We start from the raw sequence: 20,395 nt of genomic DNA on the forward strand, positions 1-20,395 counted from the left end.
CAAGGTTTCACTGACAATAATCCCACCCAATCCCTATTTCTCATCTATTTACCCTGCTAATCCCCCTGACACTAAGGGACAAGTTAACATGGCCAATCAACCTAACCCACACATCTTTGAACTGTGGGAGGAAACCAGAGCACCCAGAGAAAACTCACAGCCACAGGGAGAACATGCAGACTCCACAGGCAGTGACCCAAGGCTGAACTTGAACCCGGGTCCCTAGTGCTGAGAAACAGCAGCACTAAGTACTGTGTCATCCTTGTGTTTCAAGTTAAGACCTAAAGAGCAGAGTTTTGGATGATCGAGACTATTGTAGATGGCCATTATGTTAATATTTGCTGTCACTTGCAGACCAAGCTTCGACTTTATCCAGATGCAGGTCTTGACAGGGCTCCTTCACTATTAGAGGAGTTAATCACTGGAATTATCAATAAATAGTTCCACTCTTGAGAAAATAGAAGTGTAATTATTGAAACAACAGAGTACCTCCAAGTAATTCCTGCAGCAGTATCCTGGAACTGTAATGAATTGTCATTAACCACCACATGTTCCAGGCATGACTCCAGCCATGGAGGGTTTTTTTGTCTGATTGCCAGTGGCTTTGGCTTCTCTCTAGCTCTTTTGTGCTAAACACAGTGAAATGCTGCCTAAAGGAATAATGCAGCTACTCCCAGCATACCCTGCATTCAGTGCCTGAGTCCAGGATTCAGGTCGAAGCCGTTCAGGTCAGAACAGTCAAGTCTCAGCTGATGTTACTTTGATAATATTGACCATTCTATCAATCACATTATTGATTGAACATGGGCTGGTTTACATTTATCCTGTGGATAAGACATACCTGGTTAATTTTGCTTGCTGTTGAATAAGTGTCAACATCATAAGTACAGGAACAGCTTGGCTAATTTTGCACAGGTCTTCAGCATTACTACTGGGCTGTTGTAGGGCCTCTGTTGTGCCCTGGCATCCAAGCACTCTATCTACGTGACGTACAAACTTACTGGAAAGCAAATAAAAAAAATACACACCTTAAAGGAGTCCTGCTGTGAGATTAAGTTAGAATTCTAACTTCTTGGGATGGAAATTTTAACTTGGGTAAACATTCAAAACACAAATACTGGGTACCTGGCTGAGGCCTCAATGTTCACTTCAGCAACTTTAAATTTATTGGGATTGCAGCATTATCACCAGTGCCTTGTGTAGTAAAGCCCTTGCTGACTATCATATAATGATCCTGGGTTTATTGAAGTAGAGAAATTATACACAAAAATGGTATAAATACAGCAAAGGATCCAACTAAAAAACAATACAAAAATCCAAAGCAATTGGACAGGATCACAGTTCAATACTCAGCTCCTGCAGAATGTTGTCGTCTATGAATAAAACCTCACATCTGAACCCAAACATTACCTCTCATTTCATTTTTTACTCGGATTGGATAAATGGAGCAATGTTCAAACCAGCCCCATCACATTGCCAGGACAGTGTAATTCAAGAGTAGCACCAACTTCATCTCAACAAAGCCGTGTTTGTTTTGAGGGCTCTAGACAAGCACCAATAGTAGCCGTCGGGTGCCATACTGCTAAAGACTATAACTCAATGACTGGACAGTGTCTGTATCTGCCCCACATTTAACATACAGACATACTGCAATTTCTCTCTGTGTTGGGTTATCTTCCTGCCCTCCATCCCCACCCTACCCCAAACACAGCACACATTATGTGCAAACATGTGAAATACAGAATTTCTCCCCTTGCCCACCCGCCCGCCCAACCACCCACTTAATTACAGAACCAAAGTAAAACACAACCTGAACCAAGTAAGAGATGGGGAAAGTTCATTAAATTTCTGATGTACTTTTGAGCTCCATTTCAAGATTTTGCTTGGGGACAGAATCCCCTGAGATTTCACAGTCTTTATCGTGAGGAGTTTGAGCTGGATCTGCTGCGGTGGCGCCGCCGTCCTGGTGATCTTGACCGGGATCGTCTGCGGACTGGCGACCGTCTACGAGGTGATCGGGACCTGCGGTAGGAAACAAATATTCAATCAGACCTGCATCTTCACACAACCACCTGCGCTGGAACCAAGTAGCAAGCCCAGGCCAGGAAACCAAGCACCGCGATGATCCTCATCATGCAGGGCCACATACTTAAAAATCAAATATCCCTCACCAGTGAACAGCGCTATTCAAACAGCAATCTTGTAACTAACCTTCTCCTCATTCGTGGTGGGGTTCTGCGCCACATGGGTGGAGGTGGTGGCATCCTACGTGGTGGAGTGATCCGTCGTGGCAAAGGTCTGGGTCGAGGAGCCAAAACAGCAGTGGCTGTTACTTCCTGGCCATCAATCTGACCTGAACAGAACAGAAACTGGATAAAATGCAGACAGACAGAAGTCCATCGAGCGACAATTACATTTACACAACATGCTTCAGACAGCGAATTACTGCTACAGAACTGCAACTGCACAAGAAAACATTAAACGTTAACATTAATGATGAGAAGGAAATGGTGGCCAGGACGGCAGGAATAATCCCCCCTCCTCACCGAATAGTACGTGGGACTTTTATAATCAGCCTGCAATCACCAGGACATTGATTTTAGTACAGCAGCACTGCCTGGTCCCACCCTCACCCAAGTACCTCACATCTACAGGTTCTTCTTTATCCATGTTGCTTGTTATTTCCACAAAGAACGCTAATAAATTAGTCAAACATAACTTCCTTTCACAATACTGTGTTGACTGTCTCAGTGCATCAGAATTTTCCAACTGCCCTGATATAACCTCCTTAATTCCAGTATTTTCTCAATGACAAGATGTTTCTTGAATAGAAAAGTTGAGAAGTTACATTCACTATTTTCTAATCTGATGGGACCTTTCCAGAATCGCAGGAATTTTGGAAAATTACAACAAATGTATTTACTATGCAGCCACTTCTTTCAACACCCTAGAATGCAGGGCCATCAGAATCTGGAGACTTAGTTCTAATAATGTTCTCATATCCTTTCCTTAGTGATTGAAATTGTTTTCCAAATTCCTCCATTTCACCTCTTGATTTACAAATATTGCCAGGATATTATTTGTCTTCTTCAGTGAGAACAAATAAATATTTGAAGGTTTCTGCCATTTCCTTGTTTCTAATTATTAATTTCTCAGACTCTCTTCTCTAGAGGATCAACTTTCACTTCAGATACTTATAGAAGCTTTGTTTTTATAGAGCTGTTTTTATATTTCCAGAAGGTTTCTCTCATACTCTAATTTCTCCCTTTTGTTTAGTCATTCTTTGCTGGTTTTTTAAGTTCTGTCCGATCATCTTATCTGCCACAAATCTCTGCAGATTGTGAGCTGTTTCTTTCAATTTGATGCTATCCTTAACTTTCTAAGTTAACCACAGTGTGTCCTTCTCATATCATCTTGCTCAGAATCATGAAGTATCTCCTTAAGGTGTTTCCCACAGCATCTTTACTGTTCTACCCTTTAACCCAATTTCTCGGTTCACCTCAGTCACCTGTCAGAGTCAATGAGTTACAGATACTGAGGTGCACCAGAGAATGGAAGTTTGCTCCAGAATTTGGACACATTCCTTAGGATTGGGTCTTCTGATTTTCACAGTAGTCAGGCACAGGGGGGTGTGACTGCAAGTGAGGAGGATATGGGGATCGAGAAGGCAAAAATGGAAGAGCTTCAACCCTTGGAACTATTAAATAAGTTTTTTCAGTTTATATGGATGAGAAAGGGAATGCAAGGTAGAAGAGCAAACCAACCATGGCACCGTGTACAGGAAACCATTCAAGCAGGAGGAGTAAATAGGTATTAGTGGTGATGGGGGACAGTACAGTCAGGGGAATAAACACAGACTGTACCTGAGAGAAAAGGCCGAATGGCCTAATTCTGCTTCTATTTTCTGTTTCTAAAGATGCTGTGTTGCCTTCCTGATGACAGGGTTTGGAACATCTGCTCAGGGCTGGAGAAAATCTTGCAGTGGGAGGTGGAGGATTCAGCTGTCATGGTCCACACAGGTACCAATGACAAAGTTAAGACTAGAAAAGAGGTTCTCCTTCAGAAGCATGAGCCAAATTGAAAGCAGACCCACAAAGTTAATAGCCTTTTGTTATTACTTGAGCTTCGAGGGAAGATGTGGCAAGGTGACCAAGGTTGGGACCTGAATATGCAAGAGTACCTAACATTTAGGAAGGACAGGAAGCTAGGAACTGGTGGTAGGGGTAGCTCTGCTAATTAGGGATGACATTAGTATAATAGTGAGAGATGATCTTAGTTCTAAAGATCAAGTTAGAGATGAGAAACAGCAACGGTAAGAAGTCACTTGTGGGAGTAGTTTATAGGTCCCCCAACAGTGACTGCAATGTAGGATAGATTATACAGTAAGAAATAATGTGAGGTTACAAGAAAGGTGCCACAATAACCTCAGATGATCTTAATCTATAGATGGGAAGAATCAGATTTGACAAAGGTAGCCTGAAGAAGTCAATACGGCATATTTGGGACAATTTCTTAGAGCAGTATGTTCTAAAGCCTTCCAGAGAGAAAACCATTATAAACCTGGTATGTACAATGAGACCTGATTAATTAATTATCTCATAGTAAAGGAGCCTCTCGATAACAGTGATCATAATAAGTGAATTTCACATTCAGTTTGGGTGAGCCTACTTGGATTTTCAAAAGGCATTTGAAAAGTGCCACATTGAAGGTTATGGTGAAGAGGATAACACATTAGCACGAATAGAAGATTAGTTAGCTAACAAGAAGTAGAAGGCAAGGACATACAAGTCACCTTCAGACTAGCAAGCTGTAACAAGTGGAATGCCACAGGGATCAGTTCTGGGCCTCAACTATTTACAACCTATATCAATGACTTGGATGAAGGAACCAAATGTATGGTTGCTAAATTTCTTGATGACACAGATAGATAGGACAATAATTGTAAAAGGACAAAAGGAATATGGCAAAGGGATGTAAGAAAGGTTAATTTAAGTGGGCACTAATTTGGCAGATGGAGTATAATGTGCAAAAATGTGAACTTGTCCACTTCAATAGGAAGAACAGAAAAATAGTAAATAACTTAACTGGAAATACTGTAGAATTCTCTAGTACAGCTGGACATCTTTATAAATTAATTATAAAAGTTAGTAGATAGGTACAGCAAGCGACCAAAAAGGCAAATGGAATCTTGTGTTTACTGCAAGGGAAATGGAATATGCAGCATGGTGACAGAGTGGTTAGCATGCTGCCTCACAGCGCCAGGGACCGGGTTCGCTTCCTAGCTTGAGTCACTGTCTATGTGGAGTCTGCACGTTCTCCCCATGTCTGTGTGGGTTTCCTCTGGGCACTCCGGTTCCTCTCACAATCCGAGAGACATGCTGGATAGGTGTATTGGCTACACTAAATTCTCCCTCAGTGTACATGAACAGGCACCTGAACAGTGTACCTAAACAGAATGTGGCAACTAGGGGATTTCCACATTAACTTCATTGCTGTGTTAATGTAGGCCTACATGTGACTAATAAATAAACTAACTAAACTAAACGGAGAGACATTTTGCTACAGTTGTATTGGGCATTGGTGAGACCACATCTGGAGTGCTATGGACACCTTTGGTCTCCTTACACGACGATAGCAATTCAGGGATGGCTCACTTAAGTAATTCCTAGGATGACTAATTACCCAACTGCTCCTGTGTTAAAGCCAAAAAGTGGAGTTGTTTGCATTAGCCGTTACCTCCATCCATATGCTTCAGAGCCTTCTCTGTATCATCCGGATTCTCAAACTCAACATAGGCATAGCCCTTAGACAGGTGGGGGTGTGAACGGTCCAACGGCATGTCGATCAGCTTAATCTTCCCATATGTAGAAAAGATCTCCATGATGTGCTCCTGTGGCAGAGAAAAAAACAACAATTATGGCCCACAGCACAAGAGAACACAGAGTTCAGAATGGGACATTCATTCACCCCACAACTTGTATATATATGGCAGCTTTAACATAATAAAGCATTTCAAGTGTTTCACAGGTGATACAAAGAAATAAGGTCACATGAGCAAAAGCATGGTTAGCTTTAAGAAGCATTTCAGAGAGGCAGAGGAGTTTATAAAAAAAATCCAGAGCTTAGGCCCTAAGAAGTTTAATGCACGTTCATCAATGATAGAACAATTAGCATCAGGGATTAGCAAGAACCATGAATTAGACAACTGCAGGTATCTCGATGGTTAGAAGGGCTGGAGCAGATTAGAGAAACAGAGAGGAGCAAGACCATGGATGGAACTGAAAACAAAGGCATACATTTTTAAAATTGAGGCACTGCCGGGCTAGGAGCCAATGAGATTCAGATTGAATGCAACTTTGCAGCTCACTGAATTGAGGGATGTCATCACTGGGGAGTTTCCATAGAAACCTGGTGCATCAAGCACTCCCACTTCAAGCTTCCTTTACCTGTGTCCAAATCCCAGAAGAATAGCACCCAAACTAGAGCCAACGGACTCAAGACTTCATGATCCAGCAGACAAACATCTACTGCTTCTGTAATGCTTGCTCACTGCTCTGTCCTACTTTGAGAGTGCAGAGTTTGGTTTAGAGAAATTTAACATCATTACATCAATAGAGGATGAATCCTAAATCAGTTACATAAGATCTGTTGATATCTACAGGATACAGATTTAACAGATATACATGGTCAAATCCTGCCGAAATCTGAATTCTTCCATGTCTCTCTTTAGCCACTGGTTTTCTGTTTTCTTACGTCCTTTATTTCCCTCCCCTTCACAGCTCCCTCTCCATTCCAGCTACTACACTTTTACAATGCTTTCCCTTTTTTGAACTCGTTCATGCACCACATCTCCCCTCCCCCCCCACCCCCTGCCCTCCTCCCCACCCCCTCCCCCCGCCAACTTTTGCTGGGAGTGTGGTGCAGCACAATGTCCACAAATAGCATCAAGGGTCAAGTTACGGCCACTGATCAGCAACATCACTGTGTAGGGATTTGCACTTTTGCCATCGAGGGAAAAAATGAGGAGTCTCCCTTCCTGACTGCCTATATAGCCAACTCTTCAACCCTAACCTTTCCCGCTCCAGGGCAGTATGGTGACACAGTGGTTAGCACTGCTGTCTCACAGCACCAGGGATCTGGATTTGATTCCCAGCTTGGGTCACTATCTGTGTGGAGTCTGCATGTTCTCCCTATGTCAGTACAGGTTACTTCCAGGTGCTCCACTTTCCTCCTACAGTCTGAAAGATAAGCTGGTTAAGTGCACTGGCCATGCTAAATTCTCCCTCAGGTGAACCCTAACAGGTGCCAGAGTGTGACAACTAGAGGATTTTCACACTAACTTCATTGTAAGCCTACTTGTGACACTAAATAAAAAAACTTTTTTCTTTCCAATGATGCCTGTGATCATTCTGCATGAAGTGTCTGCACATTCAGCAAGGGATCACTGGATTACAATCCGATGTGGGAAACTTAAATAGAACTGAGATCACTTATGAAATCACAACAGGGTTGAGAACAACTCAGTAGCGGAGAGAAGCCTCTTGGTAAGTGATCAGTTGAAGTTTTTAGGAGTCAGCAGCAAGGTTGCAAACCCTTCATTATTATAGGAGGAGGAAACCAATACTTCAAACCATACAACCCATTCAAGAGTAAAATCCTAACAAAGAAAACCTTTCGATCCACACCACCCTGCACTGTATGGGCCAGAATCGCAGGGTCCCAGTGTCCTCTCCTTCAGAAATCCCAACAGCTCCATCCATTTGAGGCTGCAGTTCATCCCAGTTTGACATACAATCATAGTTTAACCATCACCTTTGTCACGTTCCTGGTCAGCCTGCCGATGTGTACTTTGGTTGGTCTGGGAGTTGGACTTCTTTTTTTTCTTTCCTTGTCATCTCGCTTTGGGGATTTAGATCTAAAAATGCAACAAACATTAGTTTATATCTACACCTGGAGTAGATCATCATTTACTGCAACATTTGATGGTTGAGTCCAATTCATCCCTTGATGCAGTTAAAGCAAAAAAAAACAGGATCAGTAGACCACAATGGCCCCTCGAGCCTGCACTACCATCCATTAAGATCATGGCTGATCTTTGACCTCAACCCCACTCTGGAATTATTATTACATACTGCTGCTCAATCAGAAAACAAGATAGATCAGCTTGATAAGCTTCCCAGAGCTGCCTATTGCCTGACTGTTCTGCCGCTGCAGACAGGAAATTAGATGTAGCTTACGATCAGAGTTAAGTAACGGATGGCAACCTTTTATAACTTTACCCAGCCAGGATCAACATCTCTGGGAGAGAAGAAAGTTAGAGAAGATTTAATTAAAGACAGTTCAAATAAACAGAGCTGTCCTCACCAACCATCTAAACTCCAATAACCTCCAAATGCCTTGTATTCACCTTCACATCTGTGTCAATGGGGCAGGAAGGAGACTAAAACATCAGTATGGTGGAGCCCTCAAAATGAAAGAGAATGTATGCACTCACAATAACAAACTGAAGACATTGTATTGCATGCTAATTCTCCTTAATTTCCTAGATGTCCAGTAGACAGGCTATCCCCACATCCATTCAGTTTGGAGAGGTCCTTAGAGAGTATGCAGTCTGCAGACAGGAATGCAAATCTTACAACTTTCCCATGATGACCAGTGACCAAGTGTGGGTTGCTACAGACCACAGCAAGTTGGTGCCTGCCCATCCCACTGCCCCTCAGCAAACATACACAAAGCATTGGTGAAAAGAATGCCAATCAAATAAGAGATGCAAAGTAACTGCTTAGAGTTGAGAAAATAGCAGGTAACATGTTCCCCATCTTCCCCCACACATAGCATCACTGACAGGGAACAGAAACATTCCCAGTGCTTCTGGCATTCACAGTGAATTCTGTAGAAAATATTGTGCTGATAAAATGGAACATCAAATCATATTGAATTCTTATCAAAAACAATTAGAAACCATGCAAAGCCACTACAGCAAAACCCACGTCAATGAGAGATCTGGGAACATGAGGGATAGATGAGGGTCTGTACAAGTGTTATTCTTCAAAAGCAAAATGCTGTGGCGGCTGGTAGTCCAAAATAAAAACAGAAAAGGCTGAAAATGCTCAGCAAGTCAGAGAACTCAGGTCAAAAACCTCTCATCAGAACTGAAATCATAGATGCAACAGATTTTAAGCAAGCAGAGAGGCTGGTTTCTCTGAGGGCTGGAGAACAAATGGGATTGTCTGTGACAAAATGGATGGTAAGAGAGATTACATTAAACCTTTAATATTCATGTCCTCCATGACCAGCACATAAGCGAAGCAGCGAGTACCACCTGCATCACACAATGTACCATTCAAAGTTTCCTTCAATACTGCCTTCCAACCACATGACCTCTATCATCTAAAAGAACAAGGGATCTAGTGAATGGGAATCTGCAAGTTCCCTTCCAAGTCACTCACTATGCTAATTTAGAATTACATTGCTGTTCCTTTACTGGTGCTGGATCAGGATCCTGGAATCCCTTCCTACCAGCAGAGGGCTGCACCTACCCCACATGGACTGCAGTAGTTCAAGACAGTGGCTCATCATCACCTTAAGGGCAATTAAAGATGAACAACACCCAAATCCCATGAATAAATAAAACAAACAACAAAAGGGATGATGGTGCAAGGCCAAATTAATGGCAATTAGCAAGTCTAGAGGAACAGCAGAATCACCATCATTAGCTGCCACCCCCAAGAAAATGGAGTTCGAGATTAATGTTGATTCCAAAAGGTCATAATGTGTAAATCAAAACATGAATTTTTAATGTTTTAAAGTGTTTTAGTGTCACAAGTAGGCTTACATTAACATCCTCTAGTCACCACACTCCAGCACCTGTTCAGGTACACTGAAGGAGAATTTAGCATGGCCAATGCACTTAACCAGCACATCTTTCAGACTGTGGAAGGTAACTGGAACGCCCAGAGAAAACCCACACGACACGGGGAGAACATGCAGACTCCATACAGAGAGTGACCCAAGCTGGGAATCAAACCTGAGTCCCTGGTGCTATGAGGCAGCAATGGTAACCACTATGCCACCACGCCACCCAAGAGGTGCGATTCCTTAAGTTTTGAGACTGAGGACAAAAGAATCAGAATGGGAATGAGACAGAGAATCTGAATTTCAACATGGAGCTCCGATTTCAATCAAATTCCCAGCATGACTTGTTTCCAATGGAACTAGTTCCACAGCTGGCATATTATCCCTGCAAACCCATTTGTACAATCATAGAATTGCAGATTGATACATCAACAGATGAAGCCCATTCAACCCATCAAATCTGTGTCAGTTCTTTAAAAGAGCTATTCAATTGGCCACACTTCCTGTCCTTTCCCAATAGCCCTTTAAATGCTTCACTTCCAGTACTTAAGACTTCATTTGTGAAAATTATTATTGAATCTGCTTCCAATGCCCTTTCAGGAAAGACACATTCCAGATCAAATAACTTTCAGTGTAAAACATCCTTCATGCCGCCTCGGTTCTTTTCCAATCAGTGTTGTCCAGTTGTTACTGGAAAGAGTTTCTCTTTCACTTTGTCAAAATGCAGTGTTTCGTTAATGTTTAACTCCCTTGCTTTAATGCTCTGTACTAGTTCCGTGGTTCAGATAGAATGCACCAATTGATGATTAATTCTGAACATGTCTGAAATCAACTAGCTGTTTAACAAAAAGTTGAGTGATCCCATGTCAACTTTACAAATTCACTCTCAGGATGTATACTTTGCTGGAAAGGCTGGCATGAAATGCCCATGGCTAGTTTCCAAAAAGGTGACAGTGAATTAGTCTCTTAGTGCAGCAGTTGATACAACTGTGGTTTGCTAGATTACCACATATACTAAAGTAATATTTGATCACATGTTAAAGTCCACCCTAAATTTTGGCCAAAAAATCGTTATTTTTATAAACTTCAATTCATTATTCATTAAAGCAGTACTTGTCAATGCAATCCCCTGCACCAAGGCTGAAGTCAAGGGCTGAGATCTGTCACCATGACATTTTCCAATGGCACGGTCCTTCCCTTCCCTGACCTTCAAGCAGCACTGAAGCGCAGGCTCAGCAGATACTGCTATTTCCTCTCCCAGGTTGTGGGACTTGGGGGATGCTCCCTGGATGTGGGAGCACAGCATAATGAAACCATATCAGGGAGTGAATTCAAGTTCGATACCTCTATAGGATTTTGATGGAAAGACCATGTTGACAAGTCATTATGTTTGACTAACACCCTGTGAGGACAGAAAAGGTGAATCAACCTGGACCCAACTGCCATGCTCCCTGAAAGCTCCATGTCCAGCTCAAAAATCACAGAACTGGAAAAACAAATCTTCACGGTGGCTGGTTAGCTAGTTGGTACGCAATGGACCAATTAAGACTTGGCATTGTGTTGGAAAGTAAAGACAAGTTCCACTGCATAGGACAGCTCATAGACATGTATCCAAATGAGGAGTGTGCTGATCACATGTTTTCATACGTCAGCCATGGTTTCCCCCATTAACTTTTAATTGGAAGCAAGTCCTTCAAAAACATTATTCATCTAAAAAATCAACCCCTAACGTTTTGCCTTAAAGATGGCTCCCAAAAATTCAACTTTCACCTGAGTTTATGTGCTATTTCAGACAAGAGTAGAGTACGTAGGTACAGAATTGGAGTAACATGAAGGCACAGACTGGACAAGAACAGCAGGGTCCCTCTCTGGAAGGATATTAATAAACCACTCAAGCAAAACCAAAACACTGCAGATACTGAAAATCTTAAGAACAGAAAGTGCAGGAAATTCTTAGCAGGTCTGGCAGCATCTGTGGACAGAAATATTCAGGTCAATGACCCTGTCTCCACAGGTGCTGTCAGACCTGTTGAGTATTTCCAGCATTTCCTGTATTTGTTCCATTAGGGAGCCAGCTGGGAATTTATAACAATCCAACAACTTCATGGTCACATTTACTGAGACCAGCTTTCTATTGGTAGATGTTTTAAAAAACAGCTCAACTCAAACAGCAACAGTGGGGATTTGAACTCATGCTTTCTGAGTCATCAGTTCTGCAGTTAAATCACTTAAGAAGTCCAAACTGGAAGTCTGAACAAGATCTGGTTCCTGCGCCAGAGACATTTACGGATAGAAGAGTTTTACTGATTTGCTTGTGACAGCTTTGGTTGCATGAGCCTTTACTGTACTCACTTTGAACGAGTGCGCCTCCTGTTAGTGTGTCTGCGCCGGGATGGGCTTGGAGATCCGGAGGAAGTGCTGGAGCTGGAACTACGGGAGCTGCTGGAACTGCCAGAGCGACTGGAGGCAGAGGATGAGCTCGATCCACTGCTGGAGGCAGAGGTGGAACTGGATCCTGAACTGGAGCTAGAACTAAAAATATGACAGAGACAATTACCAAGAGAGAGAGAAGCATCAAAGCAAACAGCAGACTTGCCCAGGATCCAGGCTGATCAATACCCTTCACATTTTATTCACTCCCTTCCAACTTTGGTAGATGCACACTTGACTTTCAGATCTTAGCCAAGCGCACTGTTCTCTATTCAACATTCCAAGCACACAGTCTAACAGTGAGACTCACAAGCTGACAGCAGTCTGCTGCATACTAAATGACAAACCACGTCACCAAAGTCAACTGAACCTGGTTTTATTGCCATTCAGGGGCTCTCTAATAAACATATCGTGTGGATGAAGTCTTAGAGACCAGTAGCTCAAAGGTTAAATCACACCACATTCCCAGTTAGCTGAGCTTAGCCAAGGACACTGGGCAGCCAGCTGGAGCAGAAACCCTGGCTCATTTTGCCCCCAACACAAACAGTAATGCCCCAAGGGCTCTCTTGGCTGTGTCCCGCGATCAGATATGGTCTTCCTACACTGTATGGGATTTCAAATGCTTTTAATTCTGCTGAACCTTTCATCTTAGCAACGTGAAAAATAGGACTTTTTATTTAAATCACGTCTCCCTAATATTCAAAGCTCTTTGCATGTAACGAATTAATCTCTAAAGACCAGTCACTATCGTTTGGCAGGTAAATGTCATTCTAGAGAGTCAGGGGCCACATACGAAAAGATGAAAGATCAGTGAATCTATTCTTGTCATTGTTTGAGAGAAATGCTGTATCAGACTCCGGAGAACTCCCAGCTTTGCTTTTGATAGCACAATAGGCCACTTGAAATAACTTGTTTTACATTTTATCCCGAGGACAATACTTCCAACATTCAATCACTACAGGGTTGGAGTATCTGCTTAGCTATGTGCTCAAGTCTCTGATCCTGAGCTGGAATTGCAACCCAGTGACCAACAGGCTGCAACAACCGGCCCTTTATAATGTCAATTATCATGAAAGGCATCTTAAAACTTCATACTCATTAAAACATCGTACTGCAAGAAACCATTTAACCACTAGTGGATTTTCTTTAAAAGAATTTGGGGTTAGCATATTAGTGTGCATACACACTGCTGCCCCATACAAGCTACACTGCACACTCGAGGCCTGCCTTCGGAAAAAAAACTTTAAATCTCACATAGGTCCCTATGTGATAGTATTGGATCCCCAGCCCACCCACTCTCCCTGTACCTGGTGCTGCTGCTCCCGGTTGAGGCACTCCTCCTCTTGCGGGTCTTATCACGACCTCGTTCTTTCTCACTTGACTCCTTAATGCTGGATTTTTCTTTGTTCCTGTCTTTGGATTTCTCTTGGGTGTGTTCTTTACGCTTGGTTGGTGATGGAGCCCTATTAGAGAAAAGAGAGAATGTCAGGAATTGCTGAGTAAAAGAAAGCAAGGAGCTTCCAACAAATGCTGTCCCATTCAAATGGAGTGTATGTTAAAGAGCACTTTATCAAGATCTGAAATTAGATCAGGGTAACGACATACAACAGCTCCTTCAGAATTTACATAGAAGATAGGAGCAGGAGGCGGCCATTTGGCCCTTCAAGCCTGCTCTGCCATTCATTACGATCATGGTTGATCAGTCAACTCAGAAGCCTAATCCTGCTTTCTCCCAATAATCTTTGATCCCATTCACCTCAAGTACTATATTCAGCCACCTCTGGAACACACTCAATGTTTTGGCATCAACTTCTTCCTGTGGTAATGAATTCCACAGGCTCACCATCCTTTGGATGAAGAAATGTCTCCCCACCTCCGTCCTAAACGGTCTACCCTGAATCCTCAGACTGTGGTCCCTGGTTCTGGACACCACCACCATCTGGAACATCTACCTTCTCTTGTCCTGTTAGAATTTTATAAGTCTCTGAGATTAATTTAATAGTGCAGACAAACCTCTTGTCTTTCAGGTGCAGACTGACCTATGAATTTCCACTATTTCCTACTTTTGCAGCACAAAGGAACAAGAGAAGACCATTCAGACCCGCAACCCTGTTCTGCTATTTAATTAGGCTGTGGCTGGTCTGTACCTCAAGTTCATTTACCTATGTTAATAATTAGGAAGCTGGAATACCACATTTAAAATGCTTGACAGGACAGCAGGCACTGAAGAAAGAAATGGCTCATGAACCCTAACACACTCAACACTTGCTAAACCAAGAACTCCGAATATCTCACAGGTACCAGCAATCCAATACATACATGACTAGACCTCACCAAACCACACAACAAACTAAGCAGGTGCTACCAATAGTGGTTTCAAAGCGCCATTTGCACCTCATTGTGTTTGTGCAGAACACAATTCTGTCATAATCTCAATTCCAGCGTAGTCCAAGCATTGGCCAAAGACACATTTTGGAACTGCTTTCCAGGTCCAATTTAACTTTGGCCCTAAGCTCTGGATAGCAGTGCAGCTGCGTCATCCCTTCAACTATTTTTTTTAATTGTTCGTTCTGGGATTGAGAGTATCGCTGGCTAGGTCAGCATTTATTGCCCATCCCTAACTGATCTAGATGGCAGTGATGAGTTGTCTTCTTGGACCACCTAGTCCATTTCCTGTAGGTACATTCACAAAAAAAGTTGGGACGGAGCTCTAGGAGTTTGACCCAGCAGCAGTGAAGGAATAGTGATATAGTTCCAAGTCAGGATGGTGTGTGACTTAAAGGGGAACTTACAGATAGTAATGTTGCTGTGAGTCTGCTGCCCTTGTCCTTTTTGGTGGTAGAGATCACGGAGTTTAGAGTGTTGCAGTGCATCTTATGAATGATGAGAATGCAGGTCACCAGCAAGTTACTACACAGTAGCAACAGGAAAAGTAGTTTGACATAAACAGGTCATCTCAGACAGATGTAATAAGATGTTAAGGAACTACCATCCTAAGTGACGATCCCACATTTTCAGGAGTTGGGGGACATGCAAGGGACCAGAGCTGGAGGAACACAGATCTCAGAGGGTTGTCAGGCTGAAAGAGATTGCAGAGATAGGATTTGATTGCAAGAGTGAAAACTTTGAATGTGAAGTAACAGTGAGCCCAGACTCAATGTGGACAACAAGGATAAGGTAACAAGATCTTGCTGTGTGCAAACTGACCATCGCATAATGTCACTGGATTTTCTATTACTTGGTGAATTGCTTCAATAGATCAGATTGGGTGTGGTATAAACACAAGTCTTTCTAGCCTTCTTCTCAATGTTAATCACAACAACCAGACAAAGGGCTCAGCTACATCACATGTCACAGCATCAGAGTTGGTGTTACCCGGCAAGGCCCAAACAGCACCAGCTCTGCCAAAGGTCCAACCAATCAAAAATGACACAAATAAGTGCTTCTACTGACTTTTGCGTTTGAGTTGGGAAAGTGAATGAAAGATACCCAGGGTTCCCATTTCTGATCATCAAAGTCCAGTCTATTCTCAGTGGTGGACAAAGAAGATCACAAGCAAGAAGTTCTCCCTGATGCTTTGAAGAATTATATCAACTCAAAGTGTTAACTTTCTCTCTCCACAGATGCCAGATCTGCTGAGTTCTTCCAGTATCTTCTGTTATTAGTTCTCCTTCAAGTTCTGGCCAGTACTTGTCCCTCAATCAACACCATTAAAACAGGTTCTCAGCTCATTATCATAGAAATCAAAGAAACCCCACAGTACAGAAAGAGGCCATTTGGCCCATCGAGTTTGCGTTGACCACAATCCCACCCAGGCCCCAGCTTTATATCCCTACATATTTTACCCACTAATCCCTCTAACCTACGCATCTCAGGACACTAAGGGGCAATTTTAGCATAGCCAATCAACCTAACCCGCACATCTTTGGATTGTGGGAGGAAACCGGAGCACCTGGAGGAAACCCATGCAGACACGAGGAGAATGTGCAAACTCCACACAGACAGTGACCCAAGCCAGGAATCTAATCCAGGTCCCTGGAACTGTGAAGCAGCAGTGCTAACCACTGTGCTACCGTGCCACCCCATGTTGCTGCTTATGGAAGCTTGCCATGTGCAAACTGACTACAGTGTTTCTTACATTACAGCAGTGACAACACTTCAAAAAGTACTTCAAAGGCTGTATTTGAGACATCCTAAGATCAAGAAAGGTGCTTATAAAAACTAATTTCAAAACCAATAACTAGCCACTTTCAGTGACTCTTGCTGCACAGTGAATACAAGTGAACACTAACTCAAACAATGCTTAGGTGATCAAATCACCCATTACTAATCATAGAATTATAGAAGGGTTACAGCATAGGAGGCCATTCAGCTCAGTGCGTCCATACTGTCCCACTGGTAGACCACTTCATCTAGTCTCACCCACAGCTTTGCAAGGTCTCCTCTTCAGATAATTATCCAAATTCCTTTTGAAAGCTGTAACTGAATCTGCCTCCATCACACACTTGAGACACTCAGGTTCTGATCTCATTACAGCCTTGGTCCAAATATGGCTGAAATACCGAGCTCAAGTGCAGAGGTGAGAGTGACTCCCCTTGATATCAAGGTTACATTCGACGAAGTGTAGCAAGGAAGAGCCCTAGCAAATCTGAAGTCAATGGAATCAGGAGGAAAACTCTCTACTGGCTGGAGTCATACACAGCACAAGGTAAGATGGTTGTGGTTGTTGGAAGTGAGTCATCTTAGTCCCAGGGCATCAGTGCAGGATAGTGTCCTGGGCCGAACCATCTTCAGCTACTTCACTGATCTTCACTCAGAAGTGAAGTAAGAAGTGGGGATGTTCACTGATGAATGCACAATGATCAGCACCATTTGTAAATACTCAGATACTGAACCAGTCCATGTCCATACACAGCAAGACCTGGGCATCACTCACACTTGGACTAAAGGCAACAATATTCACACCACACATGTCAGGCAATGACCAGCATCAACAAGAGAGAATCCAACTATCGCCTCTTGATATTCAATGCCATTACCATCGCTGAATTCCCCCATATCAACACCCTGGGGTTACCACTGACTAGAAATGGAACTGGACTAGCCATATAAATACTGTGGTTACAACAGGTCAGAGATTGGGAACTCTGCAGCAAGTTAAATCATCTCTCAACTCCACAAAACCTGTCCACCATCTTTAAGGCACAAATCAGGACTGTGATGGAATATTCTCCTGACTGGGTGCAGCTCCAACAATACAAGCTGGACAAAGCAGCCCAATCGACTGGCATCCCATTTATCATGTCAACATCACTTCCTCCACAATCAACACACAATATCAGAAGTGTGTGCCATCTACGGGATGCACCGCAGCAAACCATCAAGGCTCCTTCGACAGCAACTTCCAAACCCATGACCTCTACCACCCAGAAAGATATGGGTAGCATGTGTAGGGGAACACAGCACCTTCAAGTTCTCCTCCCAGCCACTCACCACCCTGACCTGGAAGTATGTCATTCCCTCACTGTCATTAGATCAAAGTCCTGGAACTCCTTTGCCGAACAGCACTGTGGATGTTCCCACAACACATGGACTGCAGCGGAGCGGTTCAAGGCAGCAACTCACCACCATCTTCTCACAAGGAATTGGAAATAGGAAATAAATGCACCCACATCCCATGAACAATTTTTAAAATTCCACTGCGTAAAAATGTTTTTCATGTCACCTATGGTTCTTTTGCCAATCACCTTAAATTGCTGCCCTCTGATCCTGAACCCTTTCACCAATGGGAACAAATTCTCTTTCTATTTACTCTGTCTATATCCCTTCCCTGACTTTGAACATCCCCATCAACCTTCTCCAAGAACACCTAAACTTCTCTAATTTATCTACGTAATTGTAGGTCCCTCATCCCTGGAACTACTCTTGTAAATTTTTTCTGCAGTCTCTCTAATGCCTTTTTTTTTAAAGTACCAAGTTGGACACAATGTTCCAGTTAAAGCCAAACTAGTGTTTCCTTGCGATTGTAGTCTATGCCTCTGTTTATAAAGCCTGGATCTCTCACACCTTTCTAACTACTTTCTCAACATGTCCTGCCACCATCAATGACTTATACACATAAAACTGAACTTGCTTTAAAAATAACCTTTAGTTTACGTGTTCCTCCTGATTCTTCCCAAAATATGTCACTTCACACTTTCCAGCATTACTTCCTCTTTTGCCAATTTTTAACCCACCCAGCATTTCAATTGCCTCCTTTTTACTGAGACTCCAATCGCATCCTTAGTAAAGGCCAATGCAAAGCAGCTCTTTAACACTTCTGTCATACCCTGCCTCCCTGCACAAATGTCTCTTTTTGGTTCCTAAACGGTCAAATCCCTCTGTTTACTGTCCTTTCAATATTTAGATGCCCATAGAAAACTTTTGCAATTCATTTTATAATAGCCACCAGTCTCATCTCACATCTCTTTGCCTCATTTCTTTTTTAATCACCCCACTGAGCTTTCTAGTCAGCCTGATTCGCACTTGTGGAATCAACCTGATATTTATCATTTACCCACTTTTCTGCTTCCTTTTCATGTTTTGTTACCTCTAGACTTGACTATTCCCTCACAGTTCTGGCTGGTCTCGCACATTTTAACCTCCTAAACTACCCTGCCTGTGTCTTAACTCAATACAAGTTCCATTCCCCCATCACTCCTGTGTTCAAGAACCTACACCAGCTCCCTGGTCAAGCAACATTTTAATTTTAAAACGCTCATCCTTGTTTTTAATTCCTTCCAAGGTTTCACATCTTCCTATCTCTAATCACCTCCAGCTCACAAATACCTGAGATTTCTGCATACCTCTAATTCCAACCTCTTGTGCATCCCAATTTTAATTGCTTCACCCTTAATCATCACCCATTCTGTCATCTAGATCTTAAACTCTGGAAATAACTACCATACATCTCTCTCCCCACTAACTCGTTTTCTTCCTTTCAAACACTCTAAAAACTACCTCTTTGGCCAAGTTGTGGCTCAATGCTATATTTTGTTTTAGAACATTCCTGTGAAGCGCCTTGAAATGTTTCATTATGTGAAATTGTTATAGATAAAAGTTGTCATTCATCTCACGTCATTATCATATGTTATTCTGGGTACTTTGACTTTGTTTATCCTACTCCCCACCCTTCAATGGGAATGTACCTCAATTATACCCAAATATCATCTCGTCTTTAAAACTAACCCATTATAAAATTATAGCATTGGTTGGCAATCTTTGATTCCAATTTACCCAGGCCACATCCATTCTCATCTCACTGAAATTAACTCTCTCATTAAGTATCGTTTTAAAATTTTGGCTTGTTCTTTGCCTGTTTCCATGGTTAATCTAAATTTTGAAAGACTATATTCATCGCCCTTTAAATGTTCTCTACTGACAGGACCTACCTCATTCCCCAGAACCAAATCCACTATTTATGGATACAGATGGAGGGTGGGTATTTTGGGGGAGGTACTCAAGGTGGGTGGAAACTGCCCCAACAACCAGTCAACAGGAGGGGAAGAGAAGAGACGACACAAGGCCGGCAACTGGGCTGGTTATAGTGAACCCCAGGGTCAATCACAGCCCCCTTCAAGTCAACAGGGTGCATCCGCTAGGCCTCAGGCTCCGTTCTACACCCAGATTCTAATCCTGTACAAAGGAGCATTCATCAGTATAAAGGCGTCACAGTGCAGTGAACACGAGCCACCCCCAGCGCGCCGAGCCGACTCCCGCTGCAGCCAAAGCGGCCCCCGGGCCCGATGGACGCTGATTGCCATCCACTCACATTCCGCTCTCTCCGTTCTCACTCTGCGATCCCAGGGCCGCAAACCGTCCCGCTCACTCCGCCTTACCCATCGCGCGCTGCGTCATGACGCGCAACGCCTGCTGTACCGCCGGCTGGCAGCAGAGGGAGTGAGAGCGCCGTCAGCAGAACCGCCAGGGGTCACTGTGGGCACAGGGTATGATGTGCACCTGACAAAGGAACAGCCAGTTCCGAAAGCTAGTGGCGTTTGCTACAAATACATCTGTTGGACTTTAACCTGGTGTTGTGAGACTTCTTACTGTGATATAGGGCATAGCAAGG

The 20,395-nt window shown here is 43.0% G+C and overlaps 1 protein-coding gene across 2 annotated transcripts; it reads right to left on the reverse strand.

Annotated features, from left to right (window-relative positions):
- Nucleotides 1–1,779: 1,779 nt before the first annotated feature.
- rnps1 (RNA binding protein S1, serine-rich domain) lies at nt 1,780–20,199 on the reverse strand. 2 transcript variants are annotated; one of them, XM_080206716.1, is made up of 7 exons: nt 20,096–20,199; nt 13,593–13,748; nt 12,208–12,381; nt 7,813–7,915; nt 5,737–5,890; nt 2,212–2,353; nt 1,780–2,022 (listed from the first exon to the last, which is right to left on the reverse strand). In XM_080206716.1, coding segments are annotated over exons 1-7 (837 nt in total). In that variant the 5' UTR covers nt 20,098–20,199; the 3' UTR covers nt 1,780–1,916. The 2 variants fall into 2 exon arrangements, with proteins under 2 accessions (XP_080062842.1, XP_080062841.1); XM_080206715.1 differs by having other exon boundaries at nt 12,208–12,387.
- Nucleotides 20,200–20,395: the final 196 nt, after the last annotated feature.

This window comes from Carcharhinus amblyrhynchos, chromosome 18 (assembly GCF_965287045.1).
Source record: "Carcharhinus amblyrhynchos chromosome 18, sCarAmb.v2.hapA, whole genome shotgun sequence".
Taxonomy (NCBI): Eukaryota; Metazoa; Chordata; class Chondrichthyes; order Carcharhiniformes; family Carcharhinidae; genus Carcharhinus; species Carcharhinus amblyrhynchos.

Bases quoted from the DNA above. Each gene is read 5' to 3' on its own strand.
- rnps1 (XM_080206715.1), bottom strand. The intron at 5,891-7,812 runs GTGATGGTTAAA...TCTCTGCCACAG, and splicing joins TGACCAGGAACGTGACAAAG to GAGCACATCATGGAGATCTT. The intron at 2,023-2,211 runs GTTAGTTACAAG...TTCCTACCGCAG, and splicing joins CCACCACGAATGAGGAGAAG to GTCCCGATCACCTCGTAGAC.